This window comes from Daucus carota, chromosome 8, assembly GCF_001625215.2.
Source record: "Daucus carota subsp. sativus chromosome 8, DH1 v3.0, whole genome shotgun sequence".
In the NCBI taxonomy this organism is placed as follows: domain Eukaryota; kingdom Viridiplantae; phylum Streptophyta; class Magnoliopsida; order Apiales; family Apiaceae; genus Daucus; species Daucus carota.
In genome coordinates this window covers 1,964,791-1,989,980 of record NC_030388.2, presented here as the reverse complement: position 1 = coordinate 1,989,980, position 25,190 = coordinate 1,964,791, and the positions used below count along the sequence as shown (strand labels likewise).

The following is a 25,190-nucleotide window of genomic DNA, read 5'->3' as shown; positions in this document are numbered from 1 at the left end:
TGATACATTCGAGCAAGTCCAATAGGTTACCTATCCTATTACTTATAAATAATATAAAATAATGAGTGCTAGTATGTCTTAGTGATTTAGATAATCTATTTTTAGTGTCAACTCCAATAGTAATCCCTATATTTGTTCTCTTAAAATTATTTTAATAATAAATTTGAGAGAGAGAAGGGGAAAAGGAGAGAATAGACAAAGAAAGAAGGAGAGAGATGATTATTTTATTCATAAATATTAAATAGGTAATGGCTAGGGGTTACTTATAAATAGGTAATGGCCAGGAGAATTAAGGTTGTGCTAGTGATTTAGGATAACACTAGGATAGTGTTGGAGTGCATTTTTTTGACACATTACCTAAATGTGAGTTTAGGACATCATATAGGTAACCTATTGGACTAGCTCTTTGTCTAGATTCAACCTGGAGACATTTCCCTCAAAGTAATCATGATTAGAGAAACTTAAATAATGAGCAAAATCTTGTTTAACTCAATAATTAAAGTTAGCAAATCTCTGTGGAGGATCATTAGGCGGCCGGGTAATGAGGGACAGCTCATCAAAAGAATATGTCTAGTGTTTGATGCTATTTGTTTATGTTGCACATCTTTGCTAGTTCTGTACCTTGGTTCACCAACTTCTGTTGGTTGCTGATAGCATGTTGCAGAAAAGTATTGTTAAATTGCAGAGATGTGATACAGTTACAGAAGTCGTCCATCGTTTCTGCAACTTTAATATGGTCCTCCCTCGAAAGTCATCCCGCTAGGTCAAACAATTTTGTGTTACCGACCCTGTCAAATGCACAACTCTAATCGAGGTATCCATGACCTTTTTTTGGCGGGATATGAATGTAGATCTATTGAAATATAGCATAAGATCCATTTGGGATCTTCCTCGAACACATTAAGGTTTTAGATTTACTGGTTCCCAACAAGATCAGTTAATTATGAAAAGAGTTGTGACAAGCTGAAACATGACAACTATTATTATTATTAGCGATGCTTATGGCTTCAAGCTTGGAATTAGTGCTGAGTGCTGTTAAAGCTCAATCCACTTTCCCCTTGACCACTTGGTGTATATATTTATAGTTGTCCATAGAAAAGGGTTTAGCAGTTGCGAAGTTTTGCGAAATCGATAAAAAAATTCAGGAATCGGGACGGGATAAAAAATTCGGGAATCGGGACGGGACCACAGCACCCGTTGTGTCCGGTTCATTTTGAATATTCTTATTGGCTCTGCGTCACTATGATCTGATGATGTTCTTGTAAAGCTAGTATAATTTAGTTCAAAGCTGCATATCTAGTGGATGAACAGAAACTATCAAAGGATGCATATGCAAGCATCATTTGTATCTACTTCAGCCAAACAGTTTTCAAGTACATTTGCAAGACAAGGTATCAGGAATAGACTAGACTTCGTAACGGGATTGAATTGTTTCGCAAACTCTTTCTCATTTCCGTTAACCGGGTTCAATTCTCACTCCTTCAACATATATAACTACAGAGTTTACCCAGGCTTCTTGTTGAATCGAAACATATAATGAGGTTAGCATTAAACTTGGTAAAATGAAAATGTTTATACATGGTTAAATAGAGTTCCAATACTCTCTACTGCGAGTAATATTACATACAAATCTTATGATTCCAGAAATGAGGAAAATTACTACAGAAGTGATAAAAACGAGATATGATTCATTGCTTTCTTTTAGCTGTGATGGAAACTGAGTGGAGCTGCTATGGAATATAAAAAATAACACTGAAGTGATCTTCGACATCACAATTGGTCTGCGGCACCACTTTCTGCACTAAAAATATGTGTAGGTTCGCCATGAACCAATTACTACGTACCTTTCAATATCATATAACCAATTGGTAGGTTGTTGAACAGGTCTGTACAAGTTTAGGAGAAGTCAAAGCGAGACGAGGCTACCATTGGCCGAATCCCACCTGAGATCTGCTCAAGATACAAAACAGTAATATAGTAATCGTCTTGTGTAGCTGCATTGCCAATCATCAAATAAAAATAAACAGAACATTGACAAATGTACTTAACCACCACAGATGTTCGAATAGTTTTATACTATAGCATATGATCCAGGAGACTAATTACAACTATTTGATTAGTCAATTTTTTAACCTGTACTTCTTAGTACATACTATATAACACGCATCATACCGCGTAATTAGTACAATTCCCTATTCTTTAAATACTACCCTTGCAGCTTCGCTGATGACAACCAATGGCAGACAGAATATATAACTATCAAGTGTGATGCAGTTCATAGCTTTACGGTATACTATATGCTCTAATTCTGACTAGCTGAGTAACATGTAAGGCTTGAGAGTTGTAAGCTTACTCAACATAAAGATGATTAAACGAAAGTGCTAACTGGATAATCTAGGCACCTACTTGCGAGGCTTAATTTTGTTCGTGGCTCAACACCTTTTCTTATACTGTTCTTAGTGCTAGTGGATTAAGAAAGCTTTACCTGAGCAGGTAGTGCGTAGTGGTGATGATGTTGCACTTTTTTTTTTAGATGGATACACATTTCAGATGGAACACACACACACACACACATATCACAAAGTTCACATAAAAACAACTTTTAAAATTAAATTAAAAAGTAAGAATTCAGAGAAAAAAATAATCCTGCATATGATTGGATGAAGCTATGATACGATTATTGATTTATTCTTGCTAGACGAGATATACATCCTAGATTTTATATACGGCACATACCCTAGACTCAAGACCTAAAGCCTCGAAACGGAAAAAAGGTCCGCCCAATCAATTCAACCATCCCAGTGCACTGAGAGACAATTCCTTTCTAGCCATCATGGCTCAACCATCTCTTTGCACAAGCAGCAACACTAGGAAGAAGAGTTCTGTAATGTACTTTACATTTGAGAATTTTCCAGGTGTTAGTGTCAAGGTATTAGTTATCATAGTATGAAAGCTGAGCAACAGAAAAAAAAAGCAGCCAATAAATGACTACATCTCCAAGCTTTATTCATTATAATACAAATTACTACTCTGAGGATGGCGTGCTATGCGAACATTCTTTATTACAGAAACAAAAAGAAAGGTAAATATGCTAGAGAAAGCAAACATAAGGCTCCACTGATATTATTCTCCAAGTCCCCTTCATTGTCACATAATCAAATGGAACATATATATCACAAAGTTCACAACTTTATAGATTAAACAAAAAAGTACGAATTCAGAAGAAAGATCCCAAGGTACAAATATGATAGGATGAAGCTATGGTACGACCAGTGATCTACTCTTGTTAGTGACAAATATGTCTGACATCTTACTTGTTCCCACTTCTCCTCAGTTTTCAGTGAAACAGGGGATCCCTGACAACAAGAGAATATGGACGTGATATATCCTAGATTTTTATACAGTATACATATCCTAGACTAAAGACCTAAAGCCTCAGGAGCATTGAGCGGAAATTCCTCTCTTAGCTGTCATGGCTCAACCATCTCTTTGCCAAAGTAGTAACACCAGGAAGAAGAGTTCTGTAATGTACCTTACATTTGAAAATTTTCTTGGTGTTAGTGTCAAGGGATAGTGGTTATCATAGTATAAGAAGTTGAGCAACAGGAAAGCACGAACAACCATTAAGCGACTACAAGTCTACAACTTGACCGGAAGCTTTATTCATTATAATACTATAAATTACTGAATTCCTTTGGGATGGCAACTATCTGATTTTTTTATTACAGAAACAAAAAAGTAAAGCGCCAACTCCGGCGCCCTTTATCAGGCTTAATCAAGTTTTAGATATGCTAAAGACTAAGCAAACACAAGGGTTCTACGCCTCACTGACAACATTCACTCGACGTCACTACTCTAAAAGAAAGCCGGAGAAGGCAAGAATGCAAGTTATCTCATGCTTTTCTTCATTATTCTTCACAATCAGCCAAAGAGATAACTTCTAAAAAATGCACAATTTTATAACTAAAAAAAGGATTACCTAAACATGTGACATCCGCATTGTATAAATTACTCATTCTTCTGGGGGGCTTGTTTCACCAAACCATCTTGGGGGATCAAATCCAGACCCACCTGGAAGACATAAAACCTTTTACAACTATGAGCACATTACCGAAGCTAGAGGGTACTCCCTCAAAGTAATAAAGCGACCGAAAGAAACAAATATTGGGGAAAGTTAATAGTAATTATAAATGTTTTTTTAAAACCATATACAAGGATATTAATGATCTTAATACGGTTCGAAGATTATGTATACAGTTACATGTCTGAGGCAGGATTGCTGAGAATATTGATCCTATCTATGTGAAAAGTTCTAAAAATTAGAGTGCTACCAAAGCAAGTTTTTTTTTTTTTTTTTTAAGCTTCAATCTATTTACAAAGACAGAGGTCTTCTAATTATTTAAAATATACAGCATTTCATTAGCCATTCCTGCAAGTACAAATTGATATAAATCCCAGCTGCTGTAATCTGTGCACCCTGGGGAATTTCGGTTGAAACTTTTATGCTTAACATGATCATAAAGACTACAAACGCAGAAAATCTTTAATTGCTTGAAGAGAATTTGCATAAAGATTGTCAAAAATTAGCAAAAGCATGTGACCATGTACAACACAAGGACTATTTCAGACTGAGAATGGCATAAACCACTAATCAATAAACATTACCACACTGATAACATATGAATAGAGAAGGCGTACATACTGTCACAATAATGCTGTCAGTTATGGATTATCTTCAGCATTTAAACTTATTATCATCAACCCTTGTTTATAACTTCTTAAGTTAATAGGTCTTCATTTGCATATGCTTTGCTCCTTAAGTTATACATATAACAATAGAGAACTCGCCATGTAGTCCAGATGGAAAATATTATGATGCATTAACAGAAACAATAACATTACCAAGGGGATTGCAGCGACATAAACGCCAAGCAGTCAAAATAGTCCCTTTAGCAACTCCATATTTCTTGTAAGCAATCATCGAATACTCGCTACAAGTTGGGAGATAACGACAACTATTTGGCATCAATGGCGAAATTTCCCCTGCTCAATAGCCCATTTCTCAATCCAAAACCTCAACATAACAAATACAAAAACATACAATAATCACAAAAAAAACTGCAAATAAAGCTTAATCACATATAAGTATATTAAACACTCACTTTTGTAGAACTTGAGCATAGACAGAGCAGTTCTAACTCCTAAGCTATTAACCTCATCACTATCTGATTCAAAAACCAAACCCCATCAATAACATTTGTACAATTCGAGAGAGGGAGAGAGAGAGGGAGGGAGGGAGGGAGAGGGAGAGGGGGAGGGAGAGGGGGAGAGAGAGAGAGATGTTACCTTGTGCTTCCCTTTGGTCTTTTTCTTGATTCAATTTTACAACAATTGGGTAAAAGGGTCGGCGCTAAATTCAGAAAAGGAGAGAACTTTAAGGAAATTAATCGAATTGACAATGATTAGAAGCTGAAATGAAAGTATAATCACCTTTTGATTGCTAGAGATTCGAGAAACTGGGTTGAAAATTTTGGGGGAGTTCAGGGGGCCTGTTACGTGCATATTATCATATGTAGGGACGTTTGTGGATAGTGTAAGCGCCATTTTTGTATCACTGAACCAGAATATTTGGACAGACCATGGAACTGTAGGGTGCGTTTGGAATTTAAATTTATGTTTTTCGGGTATTTATTAAAAGGTACTGGTCCCTGGCATGTGATTGCGAGGTCCATAATTTTCTGACCGTTTATCCAACGGTCAGAATTATAATAAAATTTTAACCGCTAGACGTGTTAAAATTTTGTTATAATCCTGACCGTTGGATATGCATCCAACGGCCAGAAAATTATAGGCGAGTTAACCAGTCCACAGACATCGATGGCTGTGGACCAGGACCCTTTATCAAATATACCTTTTTTTTTTAGCAATCAAATATACTTCTTTTTAATATTTTAATTGCAATAATACAATCTTCTCTCAAAAATTGCATATTTTTTTTTTAAATCTCAACAACTTATTTGCAAATTTACGTTCTTACATCTGAAGGGGCCTGACTTACGGTTTTTCAAGCTTGCACACTTTGTGTCACTATCCTCCCTGTATCTTCAGCCTTCATCTCACTCTCTTTCTATCTTTATCTTTTTCTCTCTCCTTGCTCTTTTCTCTTTTCTCTCTTCTTTTTCATTTCCAGATCTCTCAAATTTCAATTGATGAGACAAATTTTTGATTAGGTTTTCAGATCTTGGGGAAATCAAATTGATTCCGAAAAATGATAAATAGATGGGAAAGATGAGCGGAGAGAGATTACAGACACATACAAGATGAGTCTAGAAAGAGTAGTAGGAGTAAAGGCAGAAGTAAAAGTTTATGTCCTTACGATTTGCTTTTGTTTCTTGTTATGCTTTATCTTTCAAGGAAATTTTGGTTGTTGCGGTTGCTTTTGGTTGCAATACCTGTTAATTTTGTTTTGGCCCCGCAGGGGTATGTATTTTTCCGCTTTTGTCACTAGTTGCAACTTATTATGCAACTAAATATAATTTTAACAATTTTTTTTAAAGTTACATATGTAGTTGCAAGTATGATTGTTCGTAGTCGCAGATTTGGTTGCATATGCAAAATCGTAATTTTGCAAAATAAAAATAAAAATTGAATGATAGTATTTTTGTAATTTATTTTAAAAAATGATAGTATTTTTGTAAAAATTCTTTTTCACTTGAGTATTTATGGAAAAAACCCATGTTTTTTGGAGGAATTACATCAATGTCCGAAATCCCGTGGCGTAAAAAGTAGGAATCAGGCTTTTCAAGGATAAATATCGAAATTATTAATAAACGTTACTTAAATTGATTAAATATTAGTAAGACCATATATAATTAATATTTTCTCGCTAAAGTCGAATAATTTTTAACAAATTATTAACTTTTTCCAATTCTCGTACATACAAGTAGTGTTTTCAAATATACTCGAATATATGCAAATCAAGGAAAAATATCTAAATTATTAATAAACATTACTTAAATTGATTAAAAATTAGTAAGAACACATATAATTAATATTTTTTTTAGCTAAAGTCAAATAAGTTTTTACAACTTATTGAATTTTTCCCAATATTTTAAATAAAACAAGTAATATTATCTTCTCCATAATGAAACATAGCGAGGATAATGTCCACTATTATCTTCCCCGCAATGAAATATTGAGGACTATTTACCCTGCAATGATTCATTGCGGGGTGTTTATTCTTTATGCAGAAGGTGGCTGGGTGAGGTGGATATAACGGTTCCCCGCAATGAAATATTTGGAGGAGTTTGTTTTTCAAAAAGTACCCCGCAATGTTTCATTGCGGGGAGAATTGGTACACAGAATGTTTCTTTGAGGCGAGTATTTTGTACCCGCAATGAAACATTGCGGGGAGCTTAATTAATGTTTTTACCTACCAGTTACAACAAAATTATTGTATCTCCTTCACCCATTTCATTCTTTTATTTTGAACGTTTTGAAGATAAAAAAAGTACTCCACTTTATCTTATGACATATTTATTTGATAATGATTCTAGTTCTAGTGATCATGATAATTTCGATTATGCTTCCGTTACAAATCCTGCGTAGGGAAACGTTAATGTTGTGAATGAGGTAATTTATGTTGAAGAAGATGATTATATTGATAAAAGAAAAAAAAGATTATTTTTACTCGGTTTATAACCACCCACAATATCTCATTGCGGGGTGTAATTATACTTCATAGAAATTCCTTGAGTTGGTAAATAGCCTAATAAAATTTTAAAACAAATATAAACACATAGAATAATTAAAAATTTAACATGATTTAAAATTATAAACAATTAAACATTTTAATATTTTTACACATTCGAGTGATATAATAGATAAATTCATTCATTTGAAAAAAATTATTTCTCTTTTAATTTTAGTATCTATCTTCATTTAATGAAGATAATTGTATATTTAATTTAAAATTTAAAATGAAAGTTGACTTATTAATTAGCATAATAAATTTTTTTAAAAAGTATAACACATAAAATAATTAAAATTTTCAAATATTAGTAAGAAAAGATAATTCTATAATTTAAAAAAATAAAAAATTAAATATTTTAAAATATTTATTTTATACAAATAATTCAATATTATTACACATTCTAGTGATATTATTATGAATAATAATATTTAAACTTAAATTTTAATATATATATTTATAATGAAAATAAGAAATAATTTAAAATTTAAAATGAAAAGAAAAATATTAACTAAAGTTAAAGTAGTGAGAGGGCAGTTTGGGAAAGAGGAGAAAGGTAAAATGCTTCAGAGATTCCCGCAATGTTTCATTGCGGGTACTTAAGTCCCCGCAATGAAACATTGCGTTGGCACTCTTTTCATCCAACGGCTAACCTTTGGTGGTTGCCTATCCAACGGTGGCTGTACTTATGCGGGTACTTGTGTGTTGTATACGTGATTTTTTTCTTAGTAAATCGTTATATGTCACATTTATTTTATAGTATCATAGATATATTTTTATAAAAAAAAGACAAGGACTTTGTATATACAATAAAAAATTTAAAAAACTTATATGGCCTCTTGGCCTTCAAACCCATTATTCTCTCCATATATAACCATTATTATTATTGTAAATCGTGTAATACATGTTCCAATGAGGGAGAAAATGTATGTATATATACAAAGAGTTAAGTTCCATGTAGTCCACATATACAAATACATGAACTATACAAAAATGTAAAAAACTAATGAGTGAGAGTATTCATGCAGCTCTTGCGTCCAAGTGATATCTGCGCTTTTCATAACACAATTTGGACCTCCTAGCTCTACAAGTAAAACATTCTACACAATATTTCTCTCCACCCGGCTTGCTCGGGCTCGGTGACTCACTGAATAATCAGTCATGTCCTACTCTTGTATAGAATACTAGTTGTGGAAACCTTGACCAGAAAACGGTGCATTAACGGTCACTTGCCCCTGTCGAAAAACATCTCATTATATGGAGAGAACAATGAGGCAGTTGGCAGTTGGCGATAAACACTATAAGAAAATATGAAAAAATCGATTGTGAAAAATGGGTATGGATACATATAGTCAGTTTTGAGTTTAACTCTAGATCAATACATTGTACCTATCTCATTGGTGGATGATGTGGTGGTAATGACAGCAGGTGGTAATTACCTCCAGTTGGACTCATTGGTGGATGCTGTGGTGGTGATGGTGCCATATGGTAATTACATCCAGTTGCATTTGTTGGCCTCGATGGATAAAACATCGGTTTGGTTGGCCTGATCAAACGAGGCATGTATGATTTCTGGAGTATTTTCTTCATTATTTACTGCAACTTAATGCAAAAAGTAAGCCATAACAAACTATATATAATAAATGAATTTTATAGTAAAATTGTTTAAGAAAATATTTGAATCCTTAAAAATATACAATACTTGTATTCTAGGAGAAAACTCATTTTAAAGCATGTGTTATTTTTTTTTTATCATAACAAGACTTGAAAATAATATATAGATCCAACAAATTTAATACAAATTAAATATATTTTTGTACCAAAATCATATTTTATACTAAAATATGCTTCCTTTTGATGGCTTTTACGTTCAATATTGTAAAGCCATGCCTTACCCCAAGCGATATTTTTGTACCACCACGAGGCTGTGGTATAATATATAGATATAACGATTTATAAATAATGAGCACTTAAATTTTAACTTGAACAAGATTTATTGTGATTTGTTTCAAAAGCCAATTTAATCAAAATTTGAATTGCTTCAACATATAACATCGACAATAAAATTTATATGCATGTATACACACATATTAATATCCATATCAAATAGAATCAAACCCTTAAAATGAGTTTAAGTTTTGATTTAGTAACCAAATCGAAATTAAAACCTTTCATGAATTAACAAAATTAAGGTATAAATATTAAAAAAGAACATAACAGGTAACCATCGATTCATTCATATAATCACTATTATATAATATGATACAAATCAACAATAATTTACCGAGTTGCGATCACGTACATCCTTCACGTGTAACAGAAAAATGGATGAGAAATCGAGTAATATCACAAACATCACATCACTTCAACTGATGATTGTATTCAATTGTTGGTATTGGGGTAAGTTATGCTTATCTGGTTAATATAAGGACATAGGGGAGGAATACAAAATAATTTATAGATAGAAGGACATGGAGAGGATTGTCGCGGCGGCGATGAATATAGGGTAAAAGCATTGTATAATATATATATAACCAAATTTTGGGCCATCTGAACAAATTTTAGGCCCAATATGATGAATATAAATGTTCTTCAAAAAATATTTAGAAAACACAAAAAACAATAATGTTTGATGCAATTATTCAATTATAACAAATATTTTAGAAGATGCTATATAAAACTAATGTAATTATAAGATTCAGCATACCTATTTAAATCCTATGATTGTACCTGATTATTATGTTTAATAGTAATTTTATACTTTTGGATGAAACTAATTTAACTTTGTTGTATGATTGATTTTAAAAGTATCTTTAATCTTTTTGTTACACAGGTTTTAGGATTTTGAATAATATATATAATGAATTTACATTTTGATGCCCATATTTAACTTATATATTATAGATAGAGATGTTCAAAAAATGTAAAACCCAAATCTTATCCAGAAAAAATACCCAAAAATCTCAGCTCGAAAAAGAGCCCGACCCAGCCTGTGAGAAACAAGCCTCTTTTTTAATCAAAATCGGGGCCGGTTTGTCTTGAAGCCCAAAAAGCTAGGGTTTCGGAAAGCTCATATGATATAATTTGTAGATAAAGTTCAATTCGGTCTCGAATTAAAACTGTTTTTAAAAATTCTGTTTGCATAAATCTAGCCAAACTGTATTGTTTAATCAATCTATTTAATTATATACAAAAAATATATAGAGAAAATATCACCTTATTCATTCTTCCAAAGACTCAGTATCTCTCTCTGACTCTCCACAATTCATAATCCATGTTTTTTCGCAATCCCTAATTCACAAATCACATGCCAATTGCAAAACCAAATTTATGATATGAGGTTGTCTCTATAGCTCTATATAACACACACAGAGACACACAGACACACACACATTTATTTATAGAATTATAGTCGTATATGAGTAGATACACACGCACACACATTTATTTATAGAATTATAGTCGTCGTTCTGTCAATGGTCTTTTGTCAATCAGTAGATTTAGAATATAGCCATTTGATTCTTAGTCATTGCTTGCTTTTAACATGGGTTATAAAATTACATACAACTTGTTAGTTACTTACAAACAATTTATAACCTTTCCTTTCTCTGTTCTTTGCTCTCTATTCTTTTACGATTCCTGCTTTATTTGCTCGTTACTTGCTCTTTGTTATGGCTACTTCAAGTTACCAAACCTCTGACGCTGCATGTGTGACATCAGTTCCAACAACTGCTTCTCCTTATATAGTGCTTTCACATAAGCACAAAGCAAAATGTTGAGATCACTGCGGTCTACTACAGCTGCCCATTGGAACTCAAAAGGCAAGACATCGATTTATAGGAAATTCTTTTGGTCCTAACGAAAATTCCACACAAACTAATATATGTGTGTGTGTGTGTGTGTGTGTGTGTGTGTGTGTGTGTGTGTGTGTGTGTGTGTTTGTGTGTATCAAAAGAATCAAACCCTTAGATTGTGTTTAAGAGGGGTGTACTGGATTGTGATTTTAAAGCATTTTTTTTTCATTCATGAAATCCGAGGGTATTCGATTGGGATTGTTTGAAATCCATTAAAATTTTGAAGTATTCAATTGGGATTTTAAATCATGCTACAAAATCTGGTGGTATACAATTGGGATTTTAAATTATGTTTTAAAATCCGATGGTATTCAATTGAGATTGTTCAGAATCCATTAAAATCTGATGGTATTCAAATGTTGATGGATTTTTCTGGATTTCATAAAATGATGGATATTATGGCATTCTTTAGTGTATTTTAAGTTTTTTGAAATCCCATCAAAATCAATGAGATTTTGAAGCAATGTGCTTAAATCTCATCAACTCTGAGACATTTTATCAAGAATCCGTACAAAATTAAAATCACATACAATCCATTAATATCCATACACTAAAAATAATGCATTAAAATCCCAATCGAATATACTCCCGTAAGTTTTGATTTAGTAACCAAAAGTTCAATCGCCATTAAAACATTTCAAGATTCAACAAAATAAGGGTATAAATATCAAAAAATGAACATAACAGGTACCATCGATTCATTCATATAATCACTATTATATAGTATGCCAAAAATCAACAATAATTTACCGAGTTGCGATCTCGTAAATCTTTCACGTGTAATAGAAAAACTGGATGAGAAATCGAGTAATATCACGAATATCACATCACTTCAATTTAAGATTGTACTTAGTTGTTGGTATTGGGGTAAGTTATTCTTTATTATCTGGTTAATATAAGGACATAAGGGAATAATACAAAATATTTTATAGATAGAAGGACAAGGAGAGGAATTCCACGGCTGCGATGAATATAAGGTAAAAGCGTTGTATCTGAAATATTTATAACCGAATTTTGGGCCATCTGAACAATTTTTAGGCCCAATATGATGAAAAAAATTCTTTAAAAAATATATTAAAAACACAAAAAACAATAGTGTTTGAAGCAACTATTCAATTGTAATAAATAATTTAAAAGATAATATATAAAATTAATGTAGTTATAAGAATCAGCATACCTATTTAAATCCTATATAATTGTACCTGATTATTATGTTTAATAGTAATATTATACTTTCGGACGAAAATAATTTAAATTTATTGTATGATTGATTTTAAAAGTATCTTAAATCATTTTTTTTTTTTGCAATTCAACCCAATCTGTAGGATTTAATTGGCTAGTTAACTACCAATAAAATGATACCAATCCAGTAAAAAAATTTACTACATTGTCTTAAAAGAACATATTCTTATGTAATGTGATACAAATTATATATCACAGTAAGAATTCAATTATTGGCATCCTCCGAATTTTAAAATGCAAAAATGGCTTACTGCCTCCATCGACATAGACAAACACAACAACAATGTTCGGCAATAAGATAGACTCTTAGAATTACACAGGTTTTGGGATTTTGAATAATATATATAATGAATTTACATTTTGATGCCCATAAATTTTAACTTATATATTATAGATAGAGATATTCAAAAAATCTGAATCCCAAATCTGATCCGAAAAAAAAATCCAAAAAGTTCAGCCCAAAAAAGAGCCCGACCTAGCCCGTGGGAAACAAGCCTCTTTTTTTAATCAAAATCCGGGCTAGTTTGGCTGAAGCCCAAAAAGCTCGGTTTTTTATAAGCTTATATAATTTAATTTCTAGATAAAGTCCGATTCGGTCCCGAATTACAACTATTTCTAAGAATCCCGTCTGCATAAATCTAGCCCAACTCTATTATTATATCACTCTATTCAATTATAAACATAAAATATCACCTTATCCATTCTCCCAAAGATTCGGTTTCTCTCTCCCACTCTCCACGTCCACGATCCCTAATTCACGTTTTTTCGCAATCTCTAATTCACAAACCACACGCCAATTGCAAAACCCTAATTTATGGCATGTGGGTGTACTTATTTAGACTATAGCCATTTGATTCTTAATCGTTGCTTGCTTTTAACATGGGTTATACATTTACATACAACTTGTTAGTTACTTACAAACAATTTATAACCTTTACTTTTTTATGTTCTTTTACAATTCTTACTTTATTTACTTGTTACTTGAGTTGGGTTCTATAGAGACCCAAAAATTTGGAGTCTCTGTAGACCACAACATCCACCATTAAAAAGATATATCAATCAATGGCCAGGATTAAAAATTGATTAAAACAGTTTGTTTTTTAATTTGAAAAACTAAAGTATACGTATAATCAAAAAAAGTACACGCGTGACTTAAGTTGTGATTAAGTGCAAGCATATCCCGCACTTTGATCAATCAGTTAATTGTTACACCGAGAATAATATTTATCTTTTAAGCAGCAAATGGAGGACATTTTTCTTCCCGAGAAATTGAAGGCAAACAGAAAGTTTGGCTTGAAGAACGCAAGACATGGTTGTCATATCCAGAACATGAGTTTATTATTCTAAAAGAGTTCATTGTCTTGCGCTAATTAAGAGATATTTCTGTTCTGCAGGATAATAGGTATTTCTGTTCAGCAGGATAATAAGTATTTCTGTTTTGCAGGATAATCACACGTTATTGCCATGAAATACTGACATGAACGGAAAATTACAGAAGACACACATATAGAAAATAAAGTGCAGAACATGATAGAAGTACATGATAAAGTACAGAACATGAGCAATCAACGGAAGCGGTATATTTATTGTTGAGTATTCAGCAAGCGGAGAAGATGAATGATAATTGTTGAGGAACACAATGGAAACAACTCTAGGATGATATACATGAAAGTGCACAACATTGTACTTCTATTAGCGACACTTTGTAACTGACCCTTGTGTCTCGCGTACATACATGGTTGAAAACTAACGCAACTCTTATTTGTATATTAAATAAAACTTAAATTTTATATTAAATAAAAAACATCTAATAGAATAGCAGCCATTGAATTTAATTTAAATGAAGGGCCTGGATTGGGACTCCAAGGACTCCAATAATCATGGGACTCCAAATAACTTCTCTCTCTCTCTCTCTCTCTCTCTCTCTCTCTCTCTCTCTCTCTCTCTCTCTCTCTCTCTCTCTCTCTCTCTTATATATATATATATATATTTATATTAAAGATATTTGATACTTATTTTGAAAAAGTTAGTACGCTTAGAGGAACAACACTTTTACATATTTATGTATGTATTATTGAAAAATATTGTTAGTCAAATGAGTAAGTTAATTTGTAGTTAAATCCAAAAAATTTTAAGGGTGTAATATAAATGCATGTTGTGTTTAATTTTTACGACTCATCTTACACTAAAAGTGCATGTCTATGCAACAATATTCTTAATAAATCATTATGTCTCACATTTATTTTTAAGTATTGTAGGGTTACTTTTATAGAAAGAGAACATGGACTTCGTATATAAAATAAAAATTTTAAAAAACTCGGAAGGCCTTTTGACGCTGAAGCCCATTACTCCATATATATATAACCATAGTTATTATTGTAAATCGTGTAAGACATGTTCCAATGAGGGAGAGAATGTATGTATATGTACAAATACATGAATTATACAAAAATGTAAAAAACTGATGAGTAACAACATTCATGCAGCTCTGGCGTCCAAGGGATATCTAGGCTTAGGCTTACTCATAAGACAATTTGGACCTTCTAGCTCTACAACTAAAACATTCTACTTAATATTTCTCTCCACCCGGCTTGCTTGGGCTCGCTGATTCACCGAATAATCTGTCTTGACCTGCTCTTGTATAGAATACTGGTAGTGGAAACCTTGACCATAAAATAGTGCATTGTCACTTGCCTCTGCCAAAAAACATCTCACTATGTGGACAGAACAATGAGGCAGTTGGCAGTTGGCGATAAACACTACAAGAAAATATGACAAAATTGATTGTGAAAATGGTTATGGTTACCTACAGTCGTTTTTGAGTTTAATGCTAGATCAATGCATAATACCCATCTCATTGGTAGATGTTGTGGTGGTAATGGCAGCAGAAGGTAATTACCTCTAATTGGACTCATTGATGGATGTTGTGGTGGTAATGGTGCCAAATGGTAATTACCTCCAATTGGATTCGTTGGACTCGAAGGATAAAACATTGGTTCGGTTGGCCCGATTAGAAGAGGATACATGTATGATTTATGGAGCATATTTTTCATTATTTACTACAACTTAATTCAAAAAGTAAGCGAGAACAAATTACATATAATTAATGACTTTATAGTAAAATTGTTTAAGAATTACATTCAAATCCTTTTTGTAGAAACAAATAGATTGATGAGTAAATAGCACTTTGCATCCCTTAACTTAGGTCGTTTTCGCGATACGGTCTCAAACTTTAAATGATAGCAAAGTGCATCCCGCAGCTTTTAATTTTTACAGACAATGCACCCGTTTGACTGTTTAACGTTAAAATCTAACAGTCAACGTTAACGCGAGGGACATATCAGTAATTCAAAATTGTAAGTTTAATTAAGCTGGATTTAAAAAAAGAAAATAAACAGAAGTAAAGTATACACTCCCTCCCTCCGAAATCGATCACTACTTTCCCCCCTTTTCAATCTCAGTCTCTAAACCCTAGAATACCAATCGTGTGCCAAATGCGAGGTCGATTAAGAGTTGTTGGTGGCGATGGCGGAGAAAACACGAGTTGGGCTGAAGTTCCTGCGGAGTATTGGAGTCGAGTTGCCGGTGATGGTGCTATTCCAGTAATCCCTCAACCAAGCACGCCATTGGTAGGCGAAATACCACTGTATGTTGGTACGTTTCTTCCTTTTACTGATTACTTGCTGATTTTTGCATGCATCATTTCTAGGGTTTGATATTGTATTGTTTAAACTGGTGGTCCCTTGTTTGTTGTCTTGTATATGTAATATAATATAGTGTTGTCCCCCCTAAGCTTACTTTTATATAGATTGTGCCATGTTGTTGTTATTTTGATTTTTTTGTTTTATATGTAATATATGTAGTTCTGTATTTATTTGTGTTTTCAGAGGATTCGAAATTTTTCACAATTAAACTACACCATCATGGGGACTTTGATGAGAATTTAAATTCATATGTGGGCGGTGAAGTCTGTTACTTTGACATGTGCTCACAGTTGGAGTTTGGTATTGCTGATTTGGAGTCTATGTTGAATGAAGTTGGAATATTTTTAGGAAAGTTCTGTTTGTGGTATTGCATTCCTAATACAGAACTAGATCAGGGGTTATTACCAATCAAAGACAATGATGAAGTTGATTCAATGATTGTGTTTTTGTGCTACTCAAAATGTATGAATTTATATACCACTGATAATGTGATTGATTATGGGGCTGATTTTGGGGATTTTTCAATGACACAATACGAGGAGGATGAAAGGGTTGAGAGGATAGAACAAATAAGAGAGGAACGTGAGTATGGTGGTGATGGTCATGGTGAGGCAGATGGAGAGGGTATTGGTGCTGGTGGGGCTGAGGGTAAATTGAAGAGTGATGATGATGATAAAGTTATTTTTGAAGGTGATAGTTCTAATTTGGATTCAACTGACAGTGAGGTTGATACGCTCCCAAAGAAACAGAAAAAACCAAGGAGGATTCCTCCTCCAAATCCTCCCTATAGGACAAGAAAGAGGGGCAGATATTCCATGTTAAGGGTGAGTCAGATCCTCCTTTTTTCTTTCTAATTTGTTAATTGCATATAATCTGCAATTCAATGACTTGGATCAATATTCTTGTGTTGCAGGGTTTGTTTAAAAACACTGCAGATAATCCTGTAGTACTGTTGGATGATTCTGGACCTGCTGGAAGTCAACCTAGTCAGGAAGAGGTTGTACATGACCAAGGGAAGACTGAAACTACTGAAAAGAAAGGGAAGAAGGCAGTACCAAGGAAAAAAGTTACCAAACCTCAAGAAAAGAAAAAGAAGAGTGCCAAGCAAAATGAAAGGAAGACTATGAAGCAAAATGAAAGGAAGACTGTGAAGCAAGATGAAAAAAAGAGTGCCAAGAAAAAGGAAAAAGTTGAAGATTTTCGACAACCAAATGCAAGTCAGACACTGCAACTTGAAGAAGAAGAAGAGATTGAACAACTTATTGCACAAGGGACAGTGGTAGCTGAAGAAGAAGATATAAAGATGGACAATGTAGATGATGAAAGTAGTTCAGAGGGTAGCTTCAATAGCAGTGATGAGAGAATGGCTCTGAATACTTCTGATGAAGAAGGCTCTACCTACACTGAATTCAATGAAACCATAGGAATGGATGATCCTCAATTTAGAATGGGGATGGTCTTCGCAAGTGGGGAAATATTCAGAGCTGCAGTACGAAAGCATGCAATTGTTCACCAAAGGCCAATAAGACTGAGGAAGAATCTTAAAGAGAAAATCAAGTGGGTGTGCAGTGGTGGATGTGAGTGGAAGTGCTATGGACTAAAGATGCAGAGGTCAGAGAATATACAAATAAAAACCATATGCAACGAACACACTTGCAATCCAACCTGGTTTCAGAAATGTATCAATTCTACATGGATAGCTAAAGAATACGAGGATGAAATTCGAATGAATCCCAGGTGGGAAACAAGAGCATTTCAGGCCAGAGTTGTTAATGACCTTAAGTGCAACATTTCATTGTGTATGATCTACAGAGCTCTGAAGAAGGCAAGAGAAAACATCCTTGGAAAACAAGAATTGGAGTATGCTAAGCTGTATGCTTATGCCAATGAGATCAAGAAGAAAATGCCTACCTCAACTGTGAAGATAATGTCAGAGCAGGATGACAGTTGTAGCACTCTGATGAGGTTCAAAAGATTCTATATGTGTTTGGCTCTACTGAAGGAAGGCTTCTTGGATGGTTGTAGACCAGTTATAGGTTTAGACGGATGCCATCTTAAGGGTCCTTTAGGTGGAATCTTACTTACAGCAGTTGGTACCGATCCCAACGATGGGATGTACCCAATTGCGTGGGCACAAGTAGAGGCTGAGAACAACGACAGTTGGGAATGGTTTATAAGGCTGCTGATGGATGACTTGAACATGGAGAATCCAGGGTCCTACACTTTTATCTGTGACAGACAGAAGGGTTTAGTAAATGCTCTGGAATCCCTGGTCCCGGCTGCTGAGCATCGCTTCTGCGTGATGCATCTGTACAAGAACCTCTGGAAGAATCATAAGGGAATTGGGGTGAGAAGATTGATGTGGTGTGCTGCAAAATCCACAACAGATTACCATTTCAACATTAACATGGAGGCACTTAAAAAGGTACTTGTAAACTTACAATATCCATATATCTTGCACTTATAGATAATACGTAATATTACACATGTAAACTTACAATATTCATATATCTTGCACTTAATTTTAGCTTGCACCTAAAGCACATGAATGGTTGGCGGCTAAGCCAAGGACTCAGTGGAGTAGATCCGCCTTTAGGGAAACAAGTAAATGTGACATGTTCGTTAATAACAACTGCGAAGTGTTCAATAATGCTATAAATAAGTTCAGAGACCACGACATTGTCACATTGTTTAAGGCAATTCAGAACACGTGTATGGAAAGAATTTGCAAAAGATATACACGAATGGAGACCAGGGGAACTATGTACTGCACCAAACCCCTAAAGAAGTTGCACAGGCATTACCTTCCACAGCACTAATTAATATAGTAATTTGGTAGTAATTACTTGTTTGTTTACTTGATTGTTTAAGGAACATGGAATTGGCTGCAAGAGCTAGACCAAGCTGGAATGGAGGGGATAAGTTTCTTGTGACTACCACTGATGGAGGACACGAACTAGTCTGTGATTTGAAGACCCGCAACTGCGCTTGTAGGAAGTGGCAGTTGACGGGTATTCCATGTTTTCACGCTTGTTCATGCATATTTTTTCAAAAACAAAACCCCTTGGATTATATGCATGAATGCCACAAAAAGGAATGGTACTTGAGAGTGTACAACCATCTCCTTGAACCAATAAATGGAGAGGAGTTTTGGGAGGAAACAAGAGCTACACCAATTGCTCCTCCAAAACAAAGAGTGGCCCCTCGCAGGCCTAAAAAAAATAGGGACAAGAGGACAGATGTTGTTCAAGCAAGGGAGAGTGACCCAACTATGCTCAAGAGGTCTGGAACCTCCTTACGATGCACATGGTGTAAAGAATGGGGGCACAATACTAGGACATGTCCATCAAAGGTATCTAAGCTTCATTCTTAACTTTCTCTCACAGTTTAAGTGATTTGTCTTTGATTTTTTCTTCTTTTGTTGTCCAGAAAATTGATGATGAGAGGAACAAACAGGAAGGAGAAACTACTGCAGCTGCACAGAGGATTGTGAAGTGCGCCAATTGCCAACAACTTGGACACAATAAGAGGACTTGCACTGCTAAGGGATTAACTATATGTAATTATATGCAGATCTGTTAAGGTGCTAGTAATTATGTGCAGATCTGTTGTTAAACATGTATTATTTTACAGAAAGCTCATGAACAACAAACCTCAGCTGGGCCTTCTAATCCATCTGTCGGGCATTCTAATCCATCTACTGCTTCAAAGACAAATCCATCTGCTAGTTCAAATGCAAGTGCAAATTCAACTGCCCCTTCAAAGACAACTACTAGCCATGGAGGTATAATCAGACCCTTCAAGCCCCCAGCTGCAATTTCTCGACAAAATCCTTTAGGCGTGGAGCCAATACCAGGGCAAAAGTTCACATCTCTTAAGAATTTGGAAGCAGCCAAGACCAAGATGCAGAAAAATATGGGAAAGAAGAATTAGGGGTTCTATCTATGTACTGCTTTTGACTCATTTTGAGTGCTTTTCCTCGAAAAACTATTTCCCCACTTTGCTTTCACTTGCTTTTGGTTTGTCTATCTATTGTGAACTCAGTCTGTGATGATGTTGGATAATGCTCTTTTGGAATCTCTGTGTAAACTTTAAATTATTGGATGTGATCCACTTCTTTTTAACCGCATATTTACTCCACTTTTACTTCACTTTTACTTCATTTCTATTTAAATTTCATTACCTCCAACAACCTTCTGTATCCACACTTATTACTCATTCAATGAAAAAAAATAAAATTAAAAAACAAAAGCGTGCAACTTCATTACATTTCATTCAGCAAATACAGAGCAATTACATATACCATTACATATTACTCCTTCCCACCCAGAACATAGTTCAACACAATAAACACCCAAGTTACAATTAATAAGAGGAGGACACTGCTACAACCACCATTCTTCCTTTTCTCTACATCTGCATATCTCTCTTCATACAAGGTCCCTTTTAGCGTTTCAAAATATTGAGTTTCAGCCTCAAGTGCGTTAATCCTACGTACGAGCCCAGGGATGATGACACGAGCTCGATCACATAGAGGAGGGTCTACCCACGAGAAGAAACGACATCTTCGATATGGACAAGCAACAAAACAACGGCCGGCGTTCGCTGTTGTCCACGCCGTATGCTGCTCTGCCAAAGCACCACATCCACACTTCACAGCCATGCTTGTTCGCGATTGAAAAAAAAAATTAGGGCACAAACGAAGAAGATGAAGTTAGGCGTGTGAGGGGTCTGTATTTTATACACGCTACATAGATATAGCCGTTTAGAAATTAAAAGGGTATTGGGAACTAACGTTGACTGTTAGCTTTTAACGGGAAACAGTCAAACGGGTGCGTTGTGTGTAAAAATTATAAGCTGCGGGATGCAGTTTGCAATTATTTAAAGTTTGAGACCGTATCGCGAAAACGACCTAAGTTAAGGGATGCAAAGTGCTATTTACTCTAGATTGATATATGATCTCGGGTAATCTTACACACTAGAGCAAAAGTAAGCTCCAAAAGGAAACTAGACCATGCATAAGGACCATACAAAAGTACCAAACAGCTAAGAACTAGAGAAGATAAACTACCTAAACTAGTAAGATGAACCGAGATAAAAAATCATAAGCACTAGAGTTTTAGATACTAGAGTTTCTACGAGCTTTCTTCGTTGCTGGAATATCAACGCTAGGTAAAACACTCATGACTAAGAGTAGGGCCGAGCAAAAAACCGAAAAAAAATCGAACTTGAACCGAAACCGGTCAAAACAGAGCCGGAAAAACCCGAGCCGATACCGAAACCGAAAATTAAAAAACCAAACCGAGTTCATGGGTTCGGTTTCGGTTATTAGTTAAAGCCGAACCGAGAAAAACCGAACCGGACGAATTATTTAAATAATTTTCTTATATTATATATACTAGCCTTTAACCCGTGCGAAGCACGGGCGAGTATAGAATTCGTAATTTATTAATTATAATTTAAATTTTAACATCATTTTATTAATATTTTAGTATTAATGAATTAGATTTTAACCAGATTATATTACCAACTGATTACATTACAAATTATACCAATATCAATTTATTATAATATAGTATATAAATAATATATAAATTATATTTAAACGAATAATGGAGGAGTTTTTTTTATCTTATATTACATCACAAGTGTTTGTAATTTGAACAGTATAAAACTCTTTAATATTGTAAGAGCAAGAGAAGTCTACATGTGATCGACTTGTAGTTATAAAGAAGATGACCAAACCAAAATTGTGTACGACTACAAATTAAACCTATGTTGGCTTATTATATTATAGTATAGTATAGATAGTATAGATTTATAAGAAGTGTGCAGAACAACTTATTTATGTCTTTGTCTGTTGCTTAGACAACATGCCCCTGCTTAACAAATCTCACCCTAAATCATCCACAACAGATTATAGAAAGTGAGAAGCAACAGTCCACTGAAGTATGAGGACTGTAAAAGCTTTAAACTACTCCCTCTGTTCCATTATAACTGCTTTTTTAGAGAGATGCACACAAACCAATTTTTACATTTATTGAGGTGTTTATTTGAATACTTTTACATAAGTACCCGTCATAAAGTAAAACTAAACTACTATTTGTGTTGCATAGAAAATATAAGTTGTATTAATGAGGGATAAAATTGAAATTCACCTACCAAATAGTGTATGCAAACAAAAAAAAGTTACTTATTTTGGGACAACAACCAAATTCTAACAAGGCTGTTAAATGGGACGGAAGGAGTATAAAATTTTCAAGTCATCCTTTTTATTGTATTTTTTCTAACCTAATTTGCTACAAGCCACTGTCAAGCAATTTCGTTATCCTACTATCTTGATATGTTTCATGTATTTTGCTTGAAGTGATTAGCTGAGTTTGTAATATGCCGACAATAAACTAAGGGCCTGTTTGGCCAACAGAAACAGAAGCTGCTTCTGGCTTCTGCTTCTCTTGACCCGTTTGTGTAAAGAAGTAGAAGCACTTTTAAGAAGCTGAGAATGCTAGCTTCTCTCTCACAGCTTCTGCTTCTTTCCCAAACACTTTATTAACTTATTTACTTCTCACTTCTACTCCACTTCTTTATTATAAGCAAGAAGTCATTTCTTTTAAGCTAACCCAAACGGCCCCTAAGAACTACTGGAGTTTGCTTGCTAATGTTTTAGCAGCATATAGTGAACTCGGTCGCACTTGAGCTTTATGAGCTGACATTTCGTTAGCTTTTTTCTAGGACTAATTTTAATTTATTTCTTAACTCTGCTGATTTTGTTTTTTTTTTTCAAGCAAGGTGCATTTTTTTTCTTTTATAATTGTCGGTTTTGTAACCGAAACCGAGCCGATTATAACCGAACTGGGATTTTTAAACCGAATCCGAATCTGAACCGGTGGTTCCTGTTTTCGATTTTAAAAACCGGATATATATAGTTGTGGTTCCGATTTTATTCAAAAACCGAACCGAACCGACTCATGCTCTCCCCTAACTGAGAGAACTTCATTGACCGTCATACGTTCTAGAGGATCTGCACCCCGGATAGTATGAAATTTGGAAGATTCAATGAACAAGTATCGAAAGAAAATCAAAGACGAGAACAAAAGTAATATTGTTTATGCGGAAAACCCCTTGTAAAAGGTTAAAAACCGCGGGTGAGAATATCTCGCCAAATATCCACTATAATGCTGAAGTACTAGCTAACAAGTATGAGAAATACAAGATACAAGTACAAAAATACGTAGTCGTCGACTCTAGAAGCAGTTCCTGTCCGGCAGCAGTGTGTACCCATCCGTAGAGGTGGCAATTTCGGGTAATGGGTCGGGTTTGGGTCGGGTTGTCTTACCCGGTCCAGTTTTTGGGTCAACCCGAACCCGAAATGGGTTGAAAATTTCAACCCGAACCCGACCTGTTAAGTACCCAATTGACCAAAAATTTATTAAAAATTAATTATTTTGATTATAAAAATTATATTTATTATAATATATTAAACAATATATAAATATAATATCATGAGATTATAAGTGAACAAATATAGTAATTTTGTAGTATAAATATATATATAATTAAGATAATATATTATATATATATAAATATTTCGGGTCGGGTTCGGGTACAATGGGTCAACCCGAACCTGACCCGAGTTTTTCGGGTAAAAATTTACCCAACCCGAATCCGACCCGAAATACAAAATCCCCGACCCTAATTCGTATTTTCTCGAGTCGCGTTCGTGTCAGGTTTCGGGTCGTGTCAGGTTTTGCCACCTCTACCCATCCGGCAGCAGCGTGTACCCGTCGGTAGTATGATTTGAGATTTATGAAGATGTGTAACTCGGTTGATAGAAGATGATGAAGCTAAGGACATTGTATGTTAATATATGCATCTATGTGTGTATAGTTTGTATATCTTGGGGCTTGATTGTGGATTTAAATGTAAGAAAGGAGTGATATGGGGTAGAAGATGATGTTGTATGCTTGTAGAATTGTGTAGATGATAATGTCTCTGAGTTGTCTTTTCATTCAGATTGGAGAAGATAACTATGGTGTATATAATGTAGTATGTAGGAGATAGGTATGGGATCGCTGAGAATACTGATCCTATCTAAGCATAAACATTTAAAAATTTGAGAATGCTACCAAAAACAGACTTTTTTTAACTTCGATCTAGCTGCAAAGACAGAAGATTTCTGATTGATTATTAAATACAGCATTTCATTCATTCCACCTTCCTGCAAGTTCAGATTCATACAGATCATTAAATCCCAACTGCTGCAATCTGTGCACCCAGATGAATTTAAATTTAAAATTTTATGTCTGACGTGATCATATAGACTACATATGCAGAAACTCTTTCATTTCTTGGAGAGAATTTGCAAGACATAAGATTGTCGAAAATTAGCAAAAATTAGGGACTTTTTTTATAATAAGAAGTTGTGTTCGTCGAATGGTGACTATTGCCTCGGAGCAATAGTCACCATTGTCAGGGTAGCAGAACGAGTTGAGGAGACAGGGCGTCGAGAAGCAATCACCAGCAGAAATCTTAATTAATTACAATTTGTTTTATAACAAGAAGATGTATTCTTTGAATGGTGACTATTGCTTAGTTACCTATTCTTTAATTCTTCGAAAAACTTGTAGAGTACTAGACTAC

General features: G+C 34.4%; 1 protein-coding gene across 5 annotated transcripts; it reads right to left on the bottom strand.

The window, feature by feature from the left end:
• Window positions 1-1,585: 1,585 nt before the first annotated feature.
• On the bottom strand, window positions 1,586-5,669 carry LOC108197464 (UPF0161 protein At3g09310). 5 transcript variants are annotated; one of them, XM_017365098.2, is made up of 6 exons: window positions 5,491-5,669; window positions 5,347-5,410; window positions 5,163-5,225; window positions 4,903-5,043; window positions 3,980-4,071; window positions 1,586-1,950 (listed from the first exon to the last, which is right to left on the bottom strand). In XM_017365098.2, exons 1-5 carry the CDS (start codon window positions 5,602-5,604, stop codon window positions 4,013-4,015), a joined length of 441 nt encoding a protein of 146 aa, XP_017220587.1. In that variant the 5' UTR covers window positions 5,605-5,669; the 3' UTR covers window positions 1,586-1,950; window positions 3,980-4,012. The 5 variants fall into 5 exon arrangements, with proteins under 5 accessions (XP_017220587.1, XP_063938837.1, XP_017220586.1 ...); XM_064082767.1 differs by lacking the exon at window positions 1,586-1,950 and adding an exon at window positions 1,971-2,892; XM_017365097.2 differs by lacking the exon at window positions 1,586-1,950 and adding an exon at window positions 3,093-3,532.
• Between the last annotated feature and the right edge of the window lie 19,521 nt (window positions 5,670-25,190).